General features: G+C 39.2%; 1 protein-coding gene across 2 annotated transcripts in view; it reads right to left on the reverse strand.

The window, feature by feature from the left end:
• The window catches only part of LOC145769965 (mitofusin-2-like), an 80,429-nt gene that overhangs the window by 57,045 nt on the left and 6,407 nt on the right, over positions 1-16,977 (reverse strand). The window contains exons 2-3 of one of the 2 annotated variants that reach the window (XM_082581531.1): positions 6,745-6,822; positions 3,230-3,352 (exon numbers count right to left, since the gene is read on the reverse strand). Coding sequence is in view for 1 of the 2 variants with exons in the window: in XM_082581530.1 (XP_082437656.1) it covers positions 6,745-6,822 (78 nt within the window). In the remaining variant the exon portion in view is untranslated. The remainder of the gene's footprint in view (positions 1-3,229; positions 3,353-6,744; positions 6,823-16,977) is intronic. The other variant, XM_082581530.1, reaches the window with a different exon arrangement.

The following is a 16,977-nucleotide window of genomic DNA, read 5'->3' on the forward strand; positions in this document are numbered from 1 at the left end:
AGAGAGAGAGAAAGATGTTTGTTTATTTGCCTTTCTAATACGAGTCGAGAAAAACAAACACAATTACATACAAATCAAAATATAGCAATAGAAAGGTCTGGCAGCACCGAACAACCTTGCGGTTAACCAGTCAAGGTGCTGCCTGACATCAAACATTGCAGCGTTAGACATTACAAGTTATACATTAGCTAATTCAATAAACAGCATGATTGAACAGTAGCTTCGAAATCGAAATGAAACATATGAGGTTTTGTAGGAAAATGAATCAAGACCAGCTAGGAAAACATAAGCATAATAATGAATCATATCGGGTAATAACACAAAGTACACAAATACGAGGTTACATGTAGATAAAATATTTAAACTGAACAACTTTAATTATTTAATAAGAATTTAACAAGGTAACTTCAAGGTATTAACAAGGTATTCACTGCTTTTTTGTGCAAGCAACGAAATCATTATTCGTTTTACACTAATCGATATTTAGAACTGATAAATCATTTTTTGTTGTTCACTTACTTCGTCGTCAAAACGAATTTACGAGATTTAGTTTTCGGATTACTTTCCGACCTAGTCCCCCTCCAGTTTTCGAACTTCAAGGATTAAGGAAAATTTTGCGGCAACACAGTTAAAAAAAAACCATGCCAGTGAGACTGAGAGTCGTTAACTCGAATATAATAAAATACAATTTTTCTAGTAATTGCTATTCATTGCTTTTTTTAAGTATCGATAGCGGAAAGTCATTGCTTTTTTGAGCACTATCGAATAATGAAATAGTCATTGCTTTTTGACTAACGACTTCCAACCCTGAATATAGTTTATAATGAACTAGCACAGCAATTTTTAGTCTTCTACCACAATTACAATAAAAGTTATAGGGGTCTGAAAATGGCTGAAATTGCTATTCGCTACCCCCCCCTAAGAATAACATGAATAACAAAAAAACTACTTTTTTGTGCCTGCAACTACTAGCCTAGAAATCATGTTAAATAAACGTGCGGCCCGCGGTTTCACCCAGTTATTTATATCTGGCCCTCCTGTAATAATGGTTGCACACCCCTGCAGTAAAGGAAGGAATGAAGTGGAAGGCCATGATGATGAGTTCTGCCATGGCATCGAAACAGTGACAGACTTCTGTTATCTGGGTGATCGGATAAATGGAAGTGGTGGATGTGAAGCAGCGGTGACAACAAGGGCAAGATTGGGCTGGGCAAAGTTCAGGGAATGTGGGGAAATGTTGTATGGCAGAAAATTTTCACTAAGGATGAAAGGAAAAGTATATCGGAGCTGTGTGCGGCATGCAATGCTATATGGTAGCGAGACATGGGTATTGAGAAAGAGTGAATTGGCAATCCTGAGAAGAACGAAAAGGTCAATGGTGAGAGCAATGTGTGGGGTGAAAACGAGAAGGGAAAAAAGGACTGAAGAATTGTTGGATATGCTAGAGATGAGAGAGACCATAGACCAACTGGCAAGGGCAAATGGAGTAAAATGGTATGGACATGTGATAAGGAGGGAGAAAGGAAGTTTTCTTAGAAAGGCACTAGATCTAAAGGTGGATGGGAAGAGGAAATGCGGTCGTCCAAGAAGAACGTGGAAACAACAAGTGAAGGATGAATTTAAAAAAGTCGGACTGAAGGAGGAAGATGCAAGGGACAGGGTGAAATGGAGAAAAGGGATTAAAACAATTGCTGCGCGGAAACAATCGGCCACGCCCACTAGTGGGGAACAAACCGACGATGGATTATGATGATGATGATAGCCTTGTTGGCTAATTTAAACTTTAGTCAAACGATAGCCTAGTCAACCCTCGGTTTAACGGACTTCGATTTAACTGACTTCAGATTTAACAGACTCAGTTTGACAGACTCAGTTTGACAGACTCAGTTTGACAGCGACATGCTGTTCTCAAAGTTAACCAAATAATAGCCTGAGTGTGTAAGCGCGAGTGAATATGCGAGAGACAGAGTGGATGGCAGCTTCAGCCAAACTTGCTGCTCATCTTAGCATCATGGATTTTAAGGGCAGTGATGGGTGGCTTTGGCAATTCTGAAATCGTCACAGATTATTTAACCAGGTGTTGCATAGCCACGCAGGATTAGCTATGAAGGATTGAAGGCCTCACCTTTTCTCAAGTTTACAATGCAGATTGCAGATGAGACTGGTATTCATTGGCGTTTCATTCTTAATACCTAAGAATATTGAGGTGAGGAAAACTCCAACCGAAAAAAAGTCAAGCAAGGAAAGGCTGTTGTTTCTTGCCTGGTCTAATGCTACCGGTACACAGTACACACTAATTCAAGCTAGGCGCAAGAAAACTCCACAATGCTATGTGTACGAAGGACAGAGCCCCTCGACCCTTGGAGTGGCAAAAAAGGTTCATACAAAAAAGAAGCAGCTTGGCAAGACATCGAAATGTCAGTCCTCACAAATTGTTGGAAAAAATCACTAGAGGATAAAGATTAAAGATGAGAAAGTTAACTTTGCAGGATTTAAAACATAAGACTTTTGCGACGTGTTGCAGTGTGGTGACATGTTTAACACACAAAAATATAATCATCATAGCAATGTTGTGTCATTAGCGTGTTGTTGACTGATATACCTCAGGTTGACAGCAACAGTAACACAGTACCGGCACATAACGTAACTGTGCAAAAGGATAGCCTAAGACAGGGGTCGGCAACCTTTTTGAGCCGCGGGCCAATTTGATAAAATAAAATATACTGGCGGGCCGTAACTGCCGGGACAGCTTTTCCAAAACGAGAATATCTTACCCTCAAATTGCACAGCATTTTACACTCCTATTCATGCTTATATAATATGTTCATAAGCGCCGACTTTTCAAAAAACCTTGGGGGGCGAGAAAGGTGATGACGTCATTACCATAACGCTATTTTACTCAATTAAAATAGTGTTTGGTTAAGCTTACTGTCTTGTTTATATTGACACCTAGGTCGCAAACCGAATTTATTAGAACCTCTGTTTGAAACGATTAGTTTTACGCATGCAGGAGTGCAGTACGCCTAGTCGTAAAAATCTTGATATTGTTAGCTCATAATTGGAACAGTTGGAAAACAAACCCATTCATTACCTTTTCGTGCGAGTGAATAACAACGATCAAGACAGTGAAGTTATCGAAATAAAACGCTAAAAATCATGATTTCAAGCAGAGTGGAAACCCGCTATCAGTTTTATTAAACTCGTTTCGCTCGTTTTGCTAATTACTTACCTTCAAAGCGTTAACAGCGGCGAAGTGTTTTCTCTTCTGTTTTTTATCGAAAGTCTTTATAGTCTTTTATCGAATACCGTATATTCTCGAGTATAGATCGAGATGTTCGCAAGTGATTTTCACCTAAAAAAAACAGGTTCAAGTCAAACACAAGACAAGCTGTTGTCTCCAGCTCGGCAGTTTTCAAAATGAACACATTTTTGCTGCGGTAAAATCATTGCCGAGGTAGATTATGGAGTGTGAAATGGCGTCGGCCAAAATAAAAGTTTTGAATGGGTGAATTTGCAGTGCTTCAAACTTAATTTTCAAATTTAATGTTTTCCTGTCAATTCTAAACTTTATGCACTTGTTGAGCAATATGCAAAGCTCACGAGACAAAACAGCAGAAAGAGCTGTTTTAAGAGATCAATTTTTTTATTTTTGCGTGTAGGAGATATATAATCGTTCTTATTACTTAACATTCCATGATCGTCGATGTCAAACCTTAGCGGCCACATAAAACAATGATGTCAGGTTGGCGAGGTGACAATAGCGGTAAGAGACGTCGTTAATGCAGGCAATATCTGCGACCAAGACCACTAAACACCTTTTCTTTTATCGGTTTTCGATTTAATTCTCACACTAGCGAACAAAACAATGCGTTCTGTTGAATCATAATTGATCTCACAACGAGAAGACCTCGTTGAAAATAGCGCGTTTGATTTCGCTGGTTGACTTAATATTGCAGTGGATAGTTACGTGACTATTCCAGCAGCGTAAGTTACTCTACTACTTTGAAATTGCCATACTTTGAATTTTCCATGAGAAAGCCATGCGATCAGCAGCTGCTGTTTTGCGGGCAAGAGCAACGTAGGCTATTTTTCGCTATCGACATTCTTTAAGTCCGTTTAAATGATCTAAATCTCTTTCGCGAAGTGTTTTATCTTTGAAACACCACTTGTAATAACCATTTTTGTTGCCCCTCAACCATAAATTTACGGGGGGCACCGCCCCCCGGCCCCCCCGGAAGTCGGCGAGTATGAATATGTTCATTGATATGATAAAAGGAATTTATTACTTTGAAACCGATTATTAAAAGAACAAATGTGTGTAACAATTTAATGTGAATGTTGTTTGCATTTTTTTGCCAAATTGCCAAAGTCAGTTTTGATATTGGAACAAGAAATTTGTAAGACATCATTAACATGTTCATCAGATAAACGTGATCGAAGTTTATTTTTTGCAAAGTTTATCTTGGAAAATAATTGTTCACAAAGATAAGTGTTCCCAAACATGGATGCAATTTTTTTCGCATTATCTCGTAATTTCGGAAATAGGGTTGCAGATACATGTTCTTTGTAAAACACTTCCGGAGAAGTAACGTGAAACTTCGACTTTAACGTTGTATTATTCTGAAGTTCAATCAGTTCCATCTGGACGCTATTGTCCGCATCGGCTGGATCCACATCAAAAGGTGTTGCCAGTAACGCGAATTCGTGTTTGTGCCTTCGCATGTCCTGGAACCGGGAAGCAAACTGCTGTTTGATGTCAACAATAACCTCCACATATTATAACCCATTACATTCAAATGCAGCAATAGAATGATAAAGAGAACTTATCAGGTGTCCGCGACCTTGTAATTTTAAATTCAAATCGTTCAAATGGGTTGTTAAATCCACCAAAAAGGCCAAGTCAGTAACCCATTCAGAGTCATCAGAATAACTTGTGTTCATGTTCTTTTGTTGCAAGAACGTTACAATTTCTTTTCGCAAGTTATAGACTCGTTGAAGCATTGAACTGCGACTAAGCCACCTGACATCGCAGTAATACACCAAGTCAGGATATTGTGAATTCTCATGAACTAACAGGGCCTGAAACTGGCGATGATTCAAACCTCTTTCTAAAATGAAGTTAACAGTTTCCACAACATGGTCCATTACGTCCGACATATGTTTGAATTTTGATGCCAAAGCCTCCTGGTGTATGATACAGTGGAGCTTAATAATTTTGTTGCTAAACCTCAATATTTCCAAATGTTTTTGCAACAGAGCAACAACTCCTTTTCTTTCTCCTGTCATAGCTAGAGCGCCATCGGTAGTAACTGATATCAATTTGGAAAGATCCAAGTTAAGATTGTCTGTACAAGACTGTAACAAAGCCTCCAATATGTCTTCGCCACGTGTTGTACCGTGCATGGGTACAACCTCCACAAACTCCTCAGCGACATCAAAATTTGGTGTCACGCCACGTATAAATACTGCTAACTGAGCTGTATCTTTAACATCAGTACTTTCATCGATCGCTAATGAAAAATACTCCAATCGAGAACATTTATCTCGAAGTTGGCACTTAACATCGCTCGAAATTGTTTCAACTTTACGCGTCACAGTTCTTGCAGATAAACTGACGTTGGAGAAAAGCGCTCTTTTGTCTGGGCAAACTTCATCTACGAAGGCCATTAAACATTCTTTGACAAACTCGCCGTCAGTGAATGGCTTCATTTTCTTAGCAATTATGGAGCTGACCGCAAGGGAAGCTCTTGTATTAGCATCAGCCTCACTGTCCTCCTTCACAAATAAGCCTGATTGTTTTTTTAAATTTGATCTTAAGTTTTTTATTTTCACTTTTCTCTCTCTCCCAGAAAGTTCGTCAAATTTCCCATGCAATGATTCGTAAAGCCGTTTAATGTTAAATTCCTTATAGACCACCACATTTTTCTGACATATCAAACAAACTGCTTTGCCATGATGCTCGATAAAAAAGTATTTCTCAGTCCACTCTTGCTGAAAACTTCGTTTCTCCAAATCCACTTTTCTGCGTTTTGCCATTGTTACTCCTACCAACTGTTGGAATCTAAATTTTGAAATATATCAACCAGTTGCAATCACAGTCGTGTGATTCCCTTTTTCTTTTTCTTGATTTCCAGGAAAAATGTCCTTTTTCTTGATTTCCAGCATTGTGATGTCATCTGGCTTGTTCAAGATTGCATCAACTTATTGAATCAGTCTAGTTAAACTTTTGCACAAAAATGAAATGTGTGCAATGAAGCATATAATTTGTAGCACGAGGTAGTATTCATGGTTTTGCTGCACTATGATTTTAGCATGCGAAAAACAACTTATTTATCGTCGCGGGCCGAATTGCGTGCTTTTGCTTGGAACTGCTCGCGGGTCGGAGCGAAGCGCCTGGCGGGCCGGACCTGGCCCATGGGCCGTAGGTTGCCGACCCCTGGCCTAAGAGCTTATGTTATTCTGGAACAACTTTTTTTCAGCAACGGACTGTTGCTGGTCCTCACTTGTCCGTTAAATCAAGGGTTTGAGGCATTAGGCTATGTATACACTGGTACTGTGTTAATCTTGATAAACAACTCTCAAATTGTATGGAATGCTCCCCTTCAGCAGTAACAAAATCCTCCATACGCCACTGCCTGCATAATAAACTTCATGTGATAGGCTACATTACTAACATCGCAAGCAAACAATCTTACTTCAGCAAAATAACTGAGCAATTATATACTATATTTACTGAGGTCATACTTTCATGTGGTTACGTGATATCATGTCTTTAATGCCATTGATAGTTTCCAAGAATGACAAAACATCTTGTTTCAGTACCTAAAAAGAGATATAATACAGTTAAATAGTGCATTACAAATCATCCAAAAACATACTTATGTTGGGTCCACGTCTTTTAGGCGTAGACAATTAGGCACCGGTCAATAGACGCGCTGTGCAGGCCTCAAAATTCGTTTTTGCTGACGGCGGACAAACGTGTCCACTGTCCGGTCTGAGCAGCTATCTCGGCGGACACACCAGTTTTAGCGTCAATCGTCATAGGTAATTATTTAATCATGTTAATTCTTAGCCATTTGAGAACTATAGCTATGGTTTTGAAAGATTTTTAAAATTTCAGCGAAGTGACTCTGAAAGGCTTTCATCAGACCAACGACTTGCGCTTGAAGAGCCAAATCGCCATGTAGCTGCTAAATACGCCGCATAACTGATTAACTTCGAGAGTCATTCCATTATAATTCAACAAATTTTGAAGAAATTTTACATCACCATCTCTTAGATTTTCTTCATTGTTACATATTTGGTACATATTTTAGAATAATATTCATAACTGTTGGAATTTTTTTGATACCTTGTGTCGTTTTCAAGTTATCGCAATTTAAAATTTGACATTTTTACCACTAGTGGCGCCATTGTGCGTGGGAATATTTTGGGAAAATGCTCTAAACTCACCATTTCTTGTCCAATTATGATGAACAAAGTGTCTATTCCCATGTTCTCATTAGTGAGAAATTCAATTATGCTATTAAAATATCAAAAAAACAATTGCTTGATATGAAAATCCTCATGTTATTTTTTAAAAGTTCCTCAAACTTTAAGGCCCCCCACTCCCCCATGATTGCATAAATTTTTTTCTGATTTGGCTCCATTTTGTAAAGTGATTGTTTAGTTACCAAGAAATGGAAAATCTTTCACTGCATATTTCTCTAAGTGCGTTTATCACATTAACTGTTAGCATACCCATTGCAAGCTAATATAATTATATTTAAGCTATTGTGAAGTTAGGGATAACAATTATGACTTCAGAGCCATTATGACTTCACAAAGACATAAAAATGATGTGGTTAACCTCAATTTAAATAAGTAATATCACACCACATCAGAAAAATCAATTTATTGAAATATAGAGCTTTCGCCACACAAGTGTTGGTTCTTCAGTATAATCTTATTCAAATAGAATTATATTTGAATATTTTCAATCGTTTCAATCTTATTCAAATAGAATTGTATTTGAATATTTTCAGTATTCAAATACAATTCCAACCAACCAATGGGGGACCAACCAATCCATCCTGGTACAAGAAGCTTCATATACGCTGACGATTTGTGTATAACAACACAACACAAACACTTCACTTCCGCGGAGAGAGTACTCAGCGATGCTCTGGATGGGCTGACAACATACTACACGGACAACCACCTGCGTGCCAACCCCAATAAAACCCAAGTCTGCGCATTCCACCTTAGATCCCGGGATGCATCACGCCAACTAAACATTTCCTGGAATGGAACCAAACTGGCACACTGTATCAATCCCACATACCTCGGTGTCAAATTAGATAGGTCCCTCACATACAAATCCCATATCGAAAAAGTAAGAGCTAAGGTGGCTTCTAGAAATAATATTTTGCAAAAACTCGGAAACTCTGATTGGGGTGCCCTCCCTGACACAATACGGTCAACTGCTTTAGCCTTATGCTATTCGGTTGCAGAATATGCTTGCCCAGTGTGGGAACGCTCAGCACATGCCAAGAAAATTGACCCCATATTGAACCAAAGCTGCCGTCTGATTACAGGTTGTCTCAAACCAACCAACATCACGTCGCTGCACATTCTGTCTGGTATTGCTCCCCCCAATATCAGAAGAAGCGTGACCAGCAGAAAGGAAAGATCTTGTCAGGACATAGATTTGAGACACCCACTGTATGGCCAAACTCCAGCACACAGGCGTCTGAAGTCAAGAAAAAGTTTCCTTGCTTCAGTTGTCCCATTAGGTCATGACGATGTCGCCGCCAATGTGCGGGTTCAACTATGGCAGGAGAGACTGGCAGCCGGACCGACATTGGCCAATATGGAGCTCACACCCATGGAGAGCCTTCCTCCCGGAAAACGTGAACCGTGGAAGTATTGGCGATGCCTCAACCGCTTAAGAACTGGTATTGGCAGGTGTAAAACCTTGATGAGACACTGGGGGTATTCCATTGGGAGCACAAGTTGCAAATGCGGACAGGAGCAAACGATGCAACATCTACTCGAATGCCCTGACCTAAAAGCAAGGTGCTCTGCACAGGATTTGGCCGAGTTCAACGATAGAGCAAGAGCCTGCGTGATGCTCTGGGCTACGGCAGTGTGACACACGATGAAGAAGAAGAAGAATATTTTCAATAGTTTCTATTCGAATAAGATTATACTGAAGAAGCCACACTTGTGTGGCGAATGCTCTATATTTCAATAAACTGATTTTTCTGATGTGGTGTGATATTACTTATTTAAATTGAGGTTAACCACATCATTTTTATGTCTTTGTGAAGTCATAATGGCTCTGAAGTCATAATTGTTATCCCTAACTTCACAATAGCTTAAATATACTTATTAGCTTGCAATGGGTATGCTAACAGTTAATGTGATAAAAGCACTTAGAGAAATATGCAGTGAAAGATTTTCCATTTCTTGGTAACTAAACAATCACTTTACAAAATGGAGCCAATCAGAAAAAAAATTATGCAATCATGGGGGAGTGGGGGGGCCTTAAAGTTTGAGGAACTTTTAAAAAATAACATGAGGATTTTCATATCAAGCAATTGTTTTTTTGATATTTTAATAGCATAATTGAATTCCTCACCTATGAGAACATGGGAATAGACACTTTGTTCATCATAATTGGACAAGAAATGGTGAGTTTAGAGCATTTTCCCAAAATATTCCCACGCACAATGGCGCCACTAGTAGCAAAAATGTCAAATTTTAAATTGCGATGACTTGAAAACAACACAAGGTATCAAAAAAATTCCAACAGTTATCAAAATCATTCTAAAATATGTACCAAATATGTAAAAAAGAAGAAAATCTAAGAGATGGTGGTGTTCACCATTTGTTGAATTATAATGGAATGACTCTCCATCGAACGAGGTCGTGTATGGCTTCTTGCGTCACAATGCTCTTTGTTACGCTGAATCAATGTCATCAATCGTTGAAGCAACATAAAAATCGAAAGTTTTCCTGCTCGAATAGAAGTTAAGGTTCGATACAGTATTCGCATTTTCTAGATGTGCGCTAGATATAGCATATTTTCGCAACAAATGTTCGTGCTATGCAGTGACGATTTGTATTGCTAGTTCCTGCGTTATTTCTCGGTGGAAAAATATGACCGATCTAAATGGTACTTCCCGCGGACATCACATGCTGTGACGGCGGACATGTCCGCCGTGAATTTTGAGGCCTGCTGTGGCGTCAGGATATTTAGGTGCGGCGCCCGGTTAATTAGGTGCTATTACTAGTAAAGTCTGTAGATTGTATTAGCTTGGCAGGTAAGGCAATGCTTTTGACACAAAAAGCAGGGATTCCAAAACAAACCGGGATGCGAAACTGACGGATTATCCGCTTAGGATCGTAACAACAGTAGTGCTATCATCATGTCGCGGAGTGCGCGCATGATTTTGCACGTATGTGATTTTGCCAATAGTAAGCAGATGCTAGACAGCAGTTCACGTTTCGTTGTTTTTATTCAGTAGTTGTGTATTTCCTAAAAAAAGAGATAATTATTTGACCAGCTTGATGAATTATCGGTAGAAGTCAATCAAAGCTGCAATGGCAACTCTCACCATGCTGGTATGCCATTTTTGAAATTATCTGGTACCAGGTTGCAGTACTTGTAGAGGGCAAGTAATCAAAAGAATTATCTCTCATTGAGACATGCTAAAAATTAGTTTTCAGTCAGCAATGAGTGTTCAACATGTGCGCTTGCAGACAAAATGGCATCTGACATGCTCAATGATATTTATGATGGTACGAGATGCGTAAAATATCATTAATGAAACGATGTTGTGTTTTTCTTTTTAGGATAATAGTTTCTATTTGCAAGGAAAAATTTTTTGAAATCTGGTAAAATTTGAAAAGGAATCTGGTGACAAACTCATTTGAGAATTTGGCATCACTGAGCTGCATAACCAATGTAGGCTAATGGTAGTAATACAGTCACCTGGGTTGTTCAAAACCACTTAAAAATGGAAGTTGATGAGTTGTCCGATTTTTCCCATTTTTGTCAGACTTTACCCCATTCCTATGATATTAAGTATGGTTATCAGCACTAGGCCTTATTGAAATTACCTTTTTGTTCAGGTGTTAATTTGTAAAATAACTACGGTATTAAACGGTACTAAAATCTATTTATTAAATTGCTGGTAGTGGTATATGCCATGGGCTACACTTGTTGTGTGCCAAACTGTAACACCGGCTATAGATCAGCTAATAATGGAGAAAAAGTTGGAATGCTTTGTTTCCCCAGTGACCCAGAAATGCTTCGCCGTTGGGTCAATGCGATTCCCAGGAAAAACTTACCTGTGACAAAAAATAGCAGAGTATGCGCTAAGCATTTTTCTGACGTTGACTTTGAAACTGTTTCTACGGATCAATGTAAAAGCAGAACTAAGAAGCGAGACACACAACAGCTTAAAAGATTAAGATTGAAAGCAAGTGCTATTCCTCTTATCTTTCAAGACCTGCCCAAATATTTATCTAAGCCAGCTCCTCCCAAGCGCTCTACTACTGCCTGTTCCTCTTCTGCACGTTTGGACAAAGAAAACCTTAATATCCAAATGCAAAATGACAAAATACTTGAATTGGATAAGGTCAGAAATTTGGATGCATTAAAGAAGAAGTTGTGTGATTCTAATTTGCCATTGGATATTATCAAAGTGGAAAAAGTGCATGTTGAATTTCACTATATTTACTGCAAAGAACAAAGACACAGCTCCAAATCTTATGTCTTCTGTTGTGATTGGAGATGATATGTGTGTGAATGCTTTCGTAAACTTGGTGATGCTGTCAAAGGAGAAGTTTCAGCATCTGATGAACTCCAATATAATAAATACATTGACCGAAGTTAGCAACATTCTTGCATTTTGCAAAAAACTCTGTAGCGATTTGCAATCTGGAATCGTCGATAACTACAATCGCATCAATTTAGCCATTTGTGCTCTAAAAGATTTCAAAAGCGATGACAAAAGTGATGATAATGATTCAGGTTCATGTATGCATTTTGTGAATTTTTTAACGGAACAACTTAATTTGATGCTACTTCCCAAAGGTGGCCGAAGATATTCACCCGAAATGATTACAATATCATTTTTGTGGAAACTCAACAGCAGTTCCTTATACAGGGTGACCCAAAAAAAAACGGGCCCCGCGTACACTTTATGTCATATCTCCTATATTTATTCACCGATTGCCCTTATTTTATAAGACATGGCAGAATCAACGACCGTGAGTACACCAAGACTCCAGTGGGAGCTGGGACAAAGAATACACTGTGTTAAATTTTACTACAAGACAAGCTCGTTTAAGAAAACCCAGCACAGTTTCATGCATCAGTTCGAATGTGAAAAGGCTCCATCCAAAAGCAGAATTCAGAACTGGGTGAACCACTTCGAGAAGTATGGGACCGTGGAGAACCTTAACGCTGCCAGTGAGAACCGTCCAGACCACTCGGGACGTCCCAAGAAGCGGACAGCCGAGCTGGTCCAAAGTGTGAGGGAGTCTCTCCAGCAGAGTCCGAAACGCTCTGTGTGTAAATGAAGTCAGTCTCTCGGTATGTCCCGTGAGACTTGCAGGAGAGTGCTGGTGAACGATATCAGGGCTTACCCATACAGAATACAGACGATGCAGACCCTTACAGCCTCAGACAAGAAGCAGAGGAGCGCTATGGCAGTCAAGATGCTCGAGAAGATCGAGGAGACACCAGGTTTCCTTAACCTCCTTTGGACCTCAGATGAAGACCACTTCCATCTTGACGGAAAGGTGAACTCCAAGACAAATGTCTTCTGGGGGTCCTCCAGACCCACTGAAGTAGCCACCAAGCCCCTGCACTCTTCTAAGTGCACGGCGTGGGCTGCAATCTCGGCCAGAGGCATCATCGGACCAATCTTCATCGAAGAATCTGGCGCAGCAGTGACAGTCACCAAGGAGCGGTATGTAGAGGTCCTCAAAACCTTCAAGAGTGAGCTCCAGACCCTCTACCCGTCGCTCATGAGCAAGTTCTGGTTCCAGCAAGACGGGGCAAGTTCTCACACCTCAAACCTGTCCCAAGATTGGCTGGAAGAGAACTTCGGAGGCCGAGTGATCAGTCTCAAGACTGATTTTGAGTGGGCACCCCATAGCCCGGACCTAAGCCCCCCCAGATTTTTTCCTTTGGGGCTATCTTAAGGACAGAGTGTACGCAGGGAAACCCAGAACCATCACGGAACTCAATGAAGCCATCAGGGAGGACATGAGAGCCATTCCCAAGTCAGTCTGTAAGAACGTCATGGACAACTTCGTGCTGCGCCTCAAGAAATGCACGGAGGTAAATGGAGGCCATCTAGAACACATGCTGTAGAACGGAGAAAATAAGGCCAAAGACCCTAGTGCTTTGATGTGATGTTTTGAACATAATAAACTAGTTATAACCAAAGTTTCATTTCATTCGGACGAAACACTCAGAAACTGGGCCTAATTAGAGTTGGGGCCCGTTTTTTTTGGGTCACCCTGTACAAGCGACTATCTCACTTTTTCTTGTTACCATCTACAGTTACACGCAGACTGCAGCAACTATCAATGGACTTGAACATTGAAACAGGAAAAGTTGATGAGGGCTACTTAAAGAAAAGAATGTGTAATTTAAGTGGTGAACGAACGGTTGTGCTACTGATTGATCAGGTCTATACTGCCCAGCGTGTTGACTGTTGAGTACTGTAATGGGAGTTACATCGGTGTAACAGAAGACGGTCGTCCAGCCAAAACTGTTTTAGCTTTTATGGTGCAGTCTGTCTGCAAAAACTATAGGGATGTGGTGTGTTTGGTGCCCGTAGAAAAGCTTGATATGAAGCTTTTACAACGCAATTTTAATCTTGTAATGGATGCTCTAGATGAGAATTTTTTTGTTGTGGCTGTATCAGTGGATAATCATGTATGCAACAGGTAAGTCCATTATACTTTTTGATGTTGTTAGTTGCCTTAAAGCAGAAGTATGGAAACTATTTTATTGCCACCTCTCATTCGCCATAACCATCCAGTATGTTCACCATATAACGATACAGTACTACCCTTAGTAATATTAAATTGCAACAAAATAATTATTAAACTTGTTCTTAATCAACTTGCATGGGCATCATGGTGAACAGCCATATGGCCTGTGCTACATTAAGCTGATTGTACAATCGATTTTATTTATGTACCGGTATATATGTGGTACTGATTCATTTTGAAGTATTGTTAGTAAAGCCAAGGAACCCAATGTTTAAGAAAGTTTTCTGCTACAGGCATAAGCCATCTGGAACAATAATATGTATATATATATATAAAACGGTTTAATTTTAACAAAAGCTGAAACGTATTGAAAAGTTTTCCTTGAGATAGCTATACTTTAATATCTCATTTCTTCAGAAACTTGTTTTCCGAATTATGCGGAAGCAGCAATCTATCAAGCAGTGTGACTCACCCTACTAAGCCTAATGAACGTTTGTTCTGAACGTTGAATTTGTTCTGAACGTTGAATGAACGTTTAGACTGGCATTGAGGTACTCAAAGAAATCCGAGCTCTAAAACCCAACAAAGCAACTGGCTACGATGACATTTCAGCATATTTCATACAGATCGCCTCCGTGATTATTGCCCTGCCTTCTCAAATCTTATTAACTATTCCTTTCAGTTCGGTATTTTCCCAGATACATTCAAACTTGCCAAAGTTGTACCCGTCTTCAAATCTGGAGACAAACTTGAGGTAAATAATTATAGACCTATCTCCCTTTTATCGTCTTTCAAAAAAATTTTGGAAAAGCTCATATATAAAAGGGTCTCTTCCTTTGTAGACAAACATTCTGTCCTTGCTCCTACGCAATTTGGATTTCGGTCTGGCTCCTCTACTTCATATGCCGCTATTGATATTATTAGTGCCACCTATGAACACGTAAAAAGCAACCTGTACACAGGTTTGGTTCTCTTGGATCTCAAAAAAGCCTTTGACACGGTAGGCTATACCATCCCATTCTACTATACAAACTCAACCACTATGGAATCCGAGGTACAGCAAACGAATTATTCTCCTCCTACCTAAAAGACAGAATGCAGTATGTCGCGATTAATGAACAGGAATCTGAACAGAGATGCATAACACACGGTGTACCTCAGGGTTCAACGCTGGGTCCATTACTGTTTTTATTGTACGTAAACGACTTACCAAACTGCACGTCTTCTGTTCCAAGACTTTTCGCAGACGATACCTGCCTGGTAATTAACGCTCCTAATCCAACCTACTTAGAAAAGGAAATATCGTCTGAATTACTTAACATCAAGAACTGGATTAATGCCAATAAATTAGTTATCAATCCTTCCAAATCAAATGTCATTGTGATCCCTCCTAAAAAATGCAGCTACCCAGAAGATATCAATGTACTTTATAATTGTGCTCAGATCGAACAAGTCAAGTTTGCCAAATACCTTGGCATTATTTTTGACAATGGTCTAAATTTTGAACCTCATATTAATATGCTCCACAAGAAACTTTCTATATCTGTAGGAATATTGTCGAAACTCAAATACATTCTTCCAAACAAAACATTATTACAATTATACTACGCACTGGTACATTCTCATATCGTATATGGGATAACGATTTGGGGTTCATGCTGCAAGACACAAATGAATAAGCTTAGCACCTTGCAAAATAAGGCTGTCAGAATAGTAGCAGGTGGCAGGTGGTCTGATCATGTCACACCTTTCTATAAGAAACTTAACAAACTCAAGCTTAAAGATTTGTACGAACACGAAACTGCTAAATTTATGTTTAAATTTGATACGGATGTATTGCCTCTGCCTTTCGCACACTACTTTGAAAAAACCAAACTCATGTATAATGCACGTCTTACTAGACACTCTTCCAATGATTGTTATTTTGTCCCACGTTACGCCTCATCCCGACTCCAGCGCAGGATTAAATATGTCGGAGTGAAAGTCTGGAACTCCTTACCAACGAGCTTGCGTAAATTGTCATTTTATTCGTTTAAAAAACAACACAAATATTCACTCATCGCCAAATATTAGCACGATTAATTTTGTATGATATTACCTTTATGCTACCGATAGACTACTAAATATATTTCTCTGTGACCATCTTCTAACACCTTCTCTCAATTTTCGTTATTGAATTATTCTTATCGCAATTTTAGAACTTCTATTAGAATCTGGGGTATCTGCTTGACTCGAGGACCTATGGTCTCTTCGCAGATTCCCGTTGCTGGAAATTCCTTTTTTATTGCTGTATTTATTGTATTATATTTACCTACAACGAAATAAAATCAATCAATCAATGTTTTTGCTCTTCGATTTCACTCACAATATGAAGAATATATTCAATAATTTTGTGAACAGAAAGGTGATGCATATTCCAGAAATCACTGGTGATCAAAGCTTACTTGGTGGAAAGTGCATTGCTCAGTTTGCACACATAAAACGATTATGCACTAGAGGAGCACAAGCCTCTGAAAGTGGCTCATCCATTGAAGAAAGCTTCTCTTAATCCGAGCAATATTGCACAAACCTCCCTACAGCATGCTCTCAGTAAGTGGAATTGATGTTTTGCTGTGAAACATTTCGTTTTTATGGTTGGCCATCATTTCTAGAATTAAGTTACAATTCCATGCATGTATTTTATTTAGTTTATACTGGTGTACTGGTAGATTAGATCGTATGTCAACAAGGATATACATATCTTCACGCAGGAAGAAACCGAAGATTTCTTTTTGATTTGTGGTACATTATTATCCCTGTACTCTCAAGTGTTTTTGTCTGCTGGTAACATTTCTTTCAGCTTTAATGCTGAATATTTCGTATTATTGAACATTGTATGACTTGTGCATTGTGTAGGTGCGGAATGGCCCGTTTCGGCGAGTCCGATTTGGAGAGTTCCCTATTCGGCTAGTTTTTTAAATCTTTTAAATAAAATTA

Source organism: Aplidium turbinatum, chromosome 5 (genome assembly GCF_918807975.1).
Source record: "Aplidium turbinatum chromosome 5, kaAplTurb1.1, whole genome shotgun sequence".
Taxonomy (NCBI): Eukaryota; Metazoa; Chordata; class Ascidiacea; order Aplousobranchia; family Polyclinidae; genus Aplidium; species Aplidium turbinatum.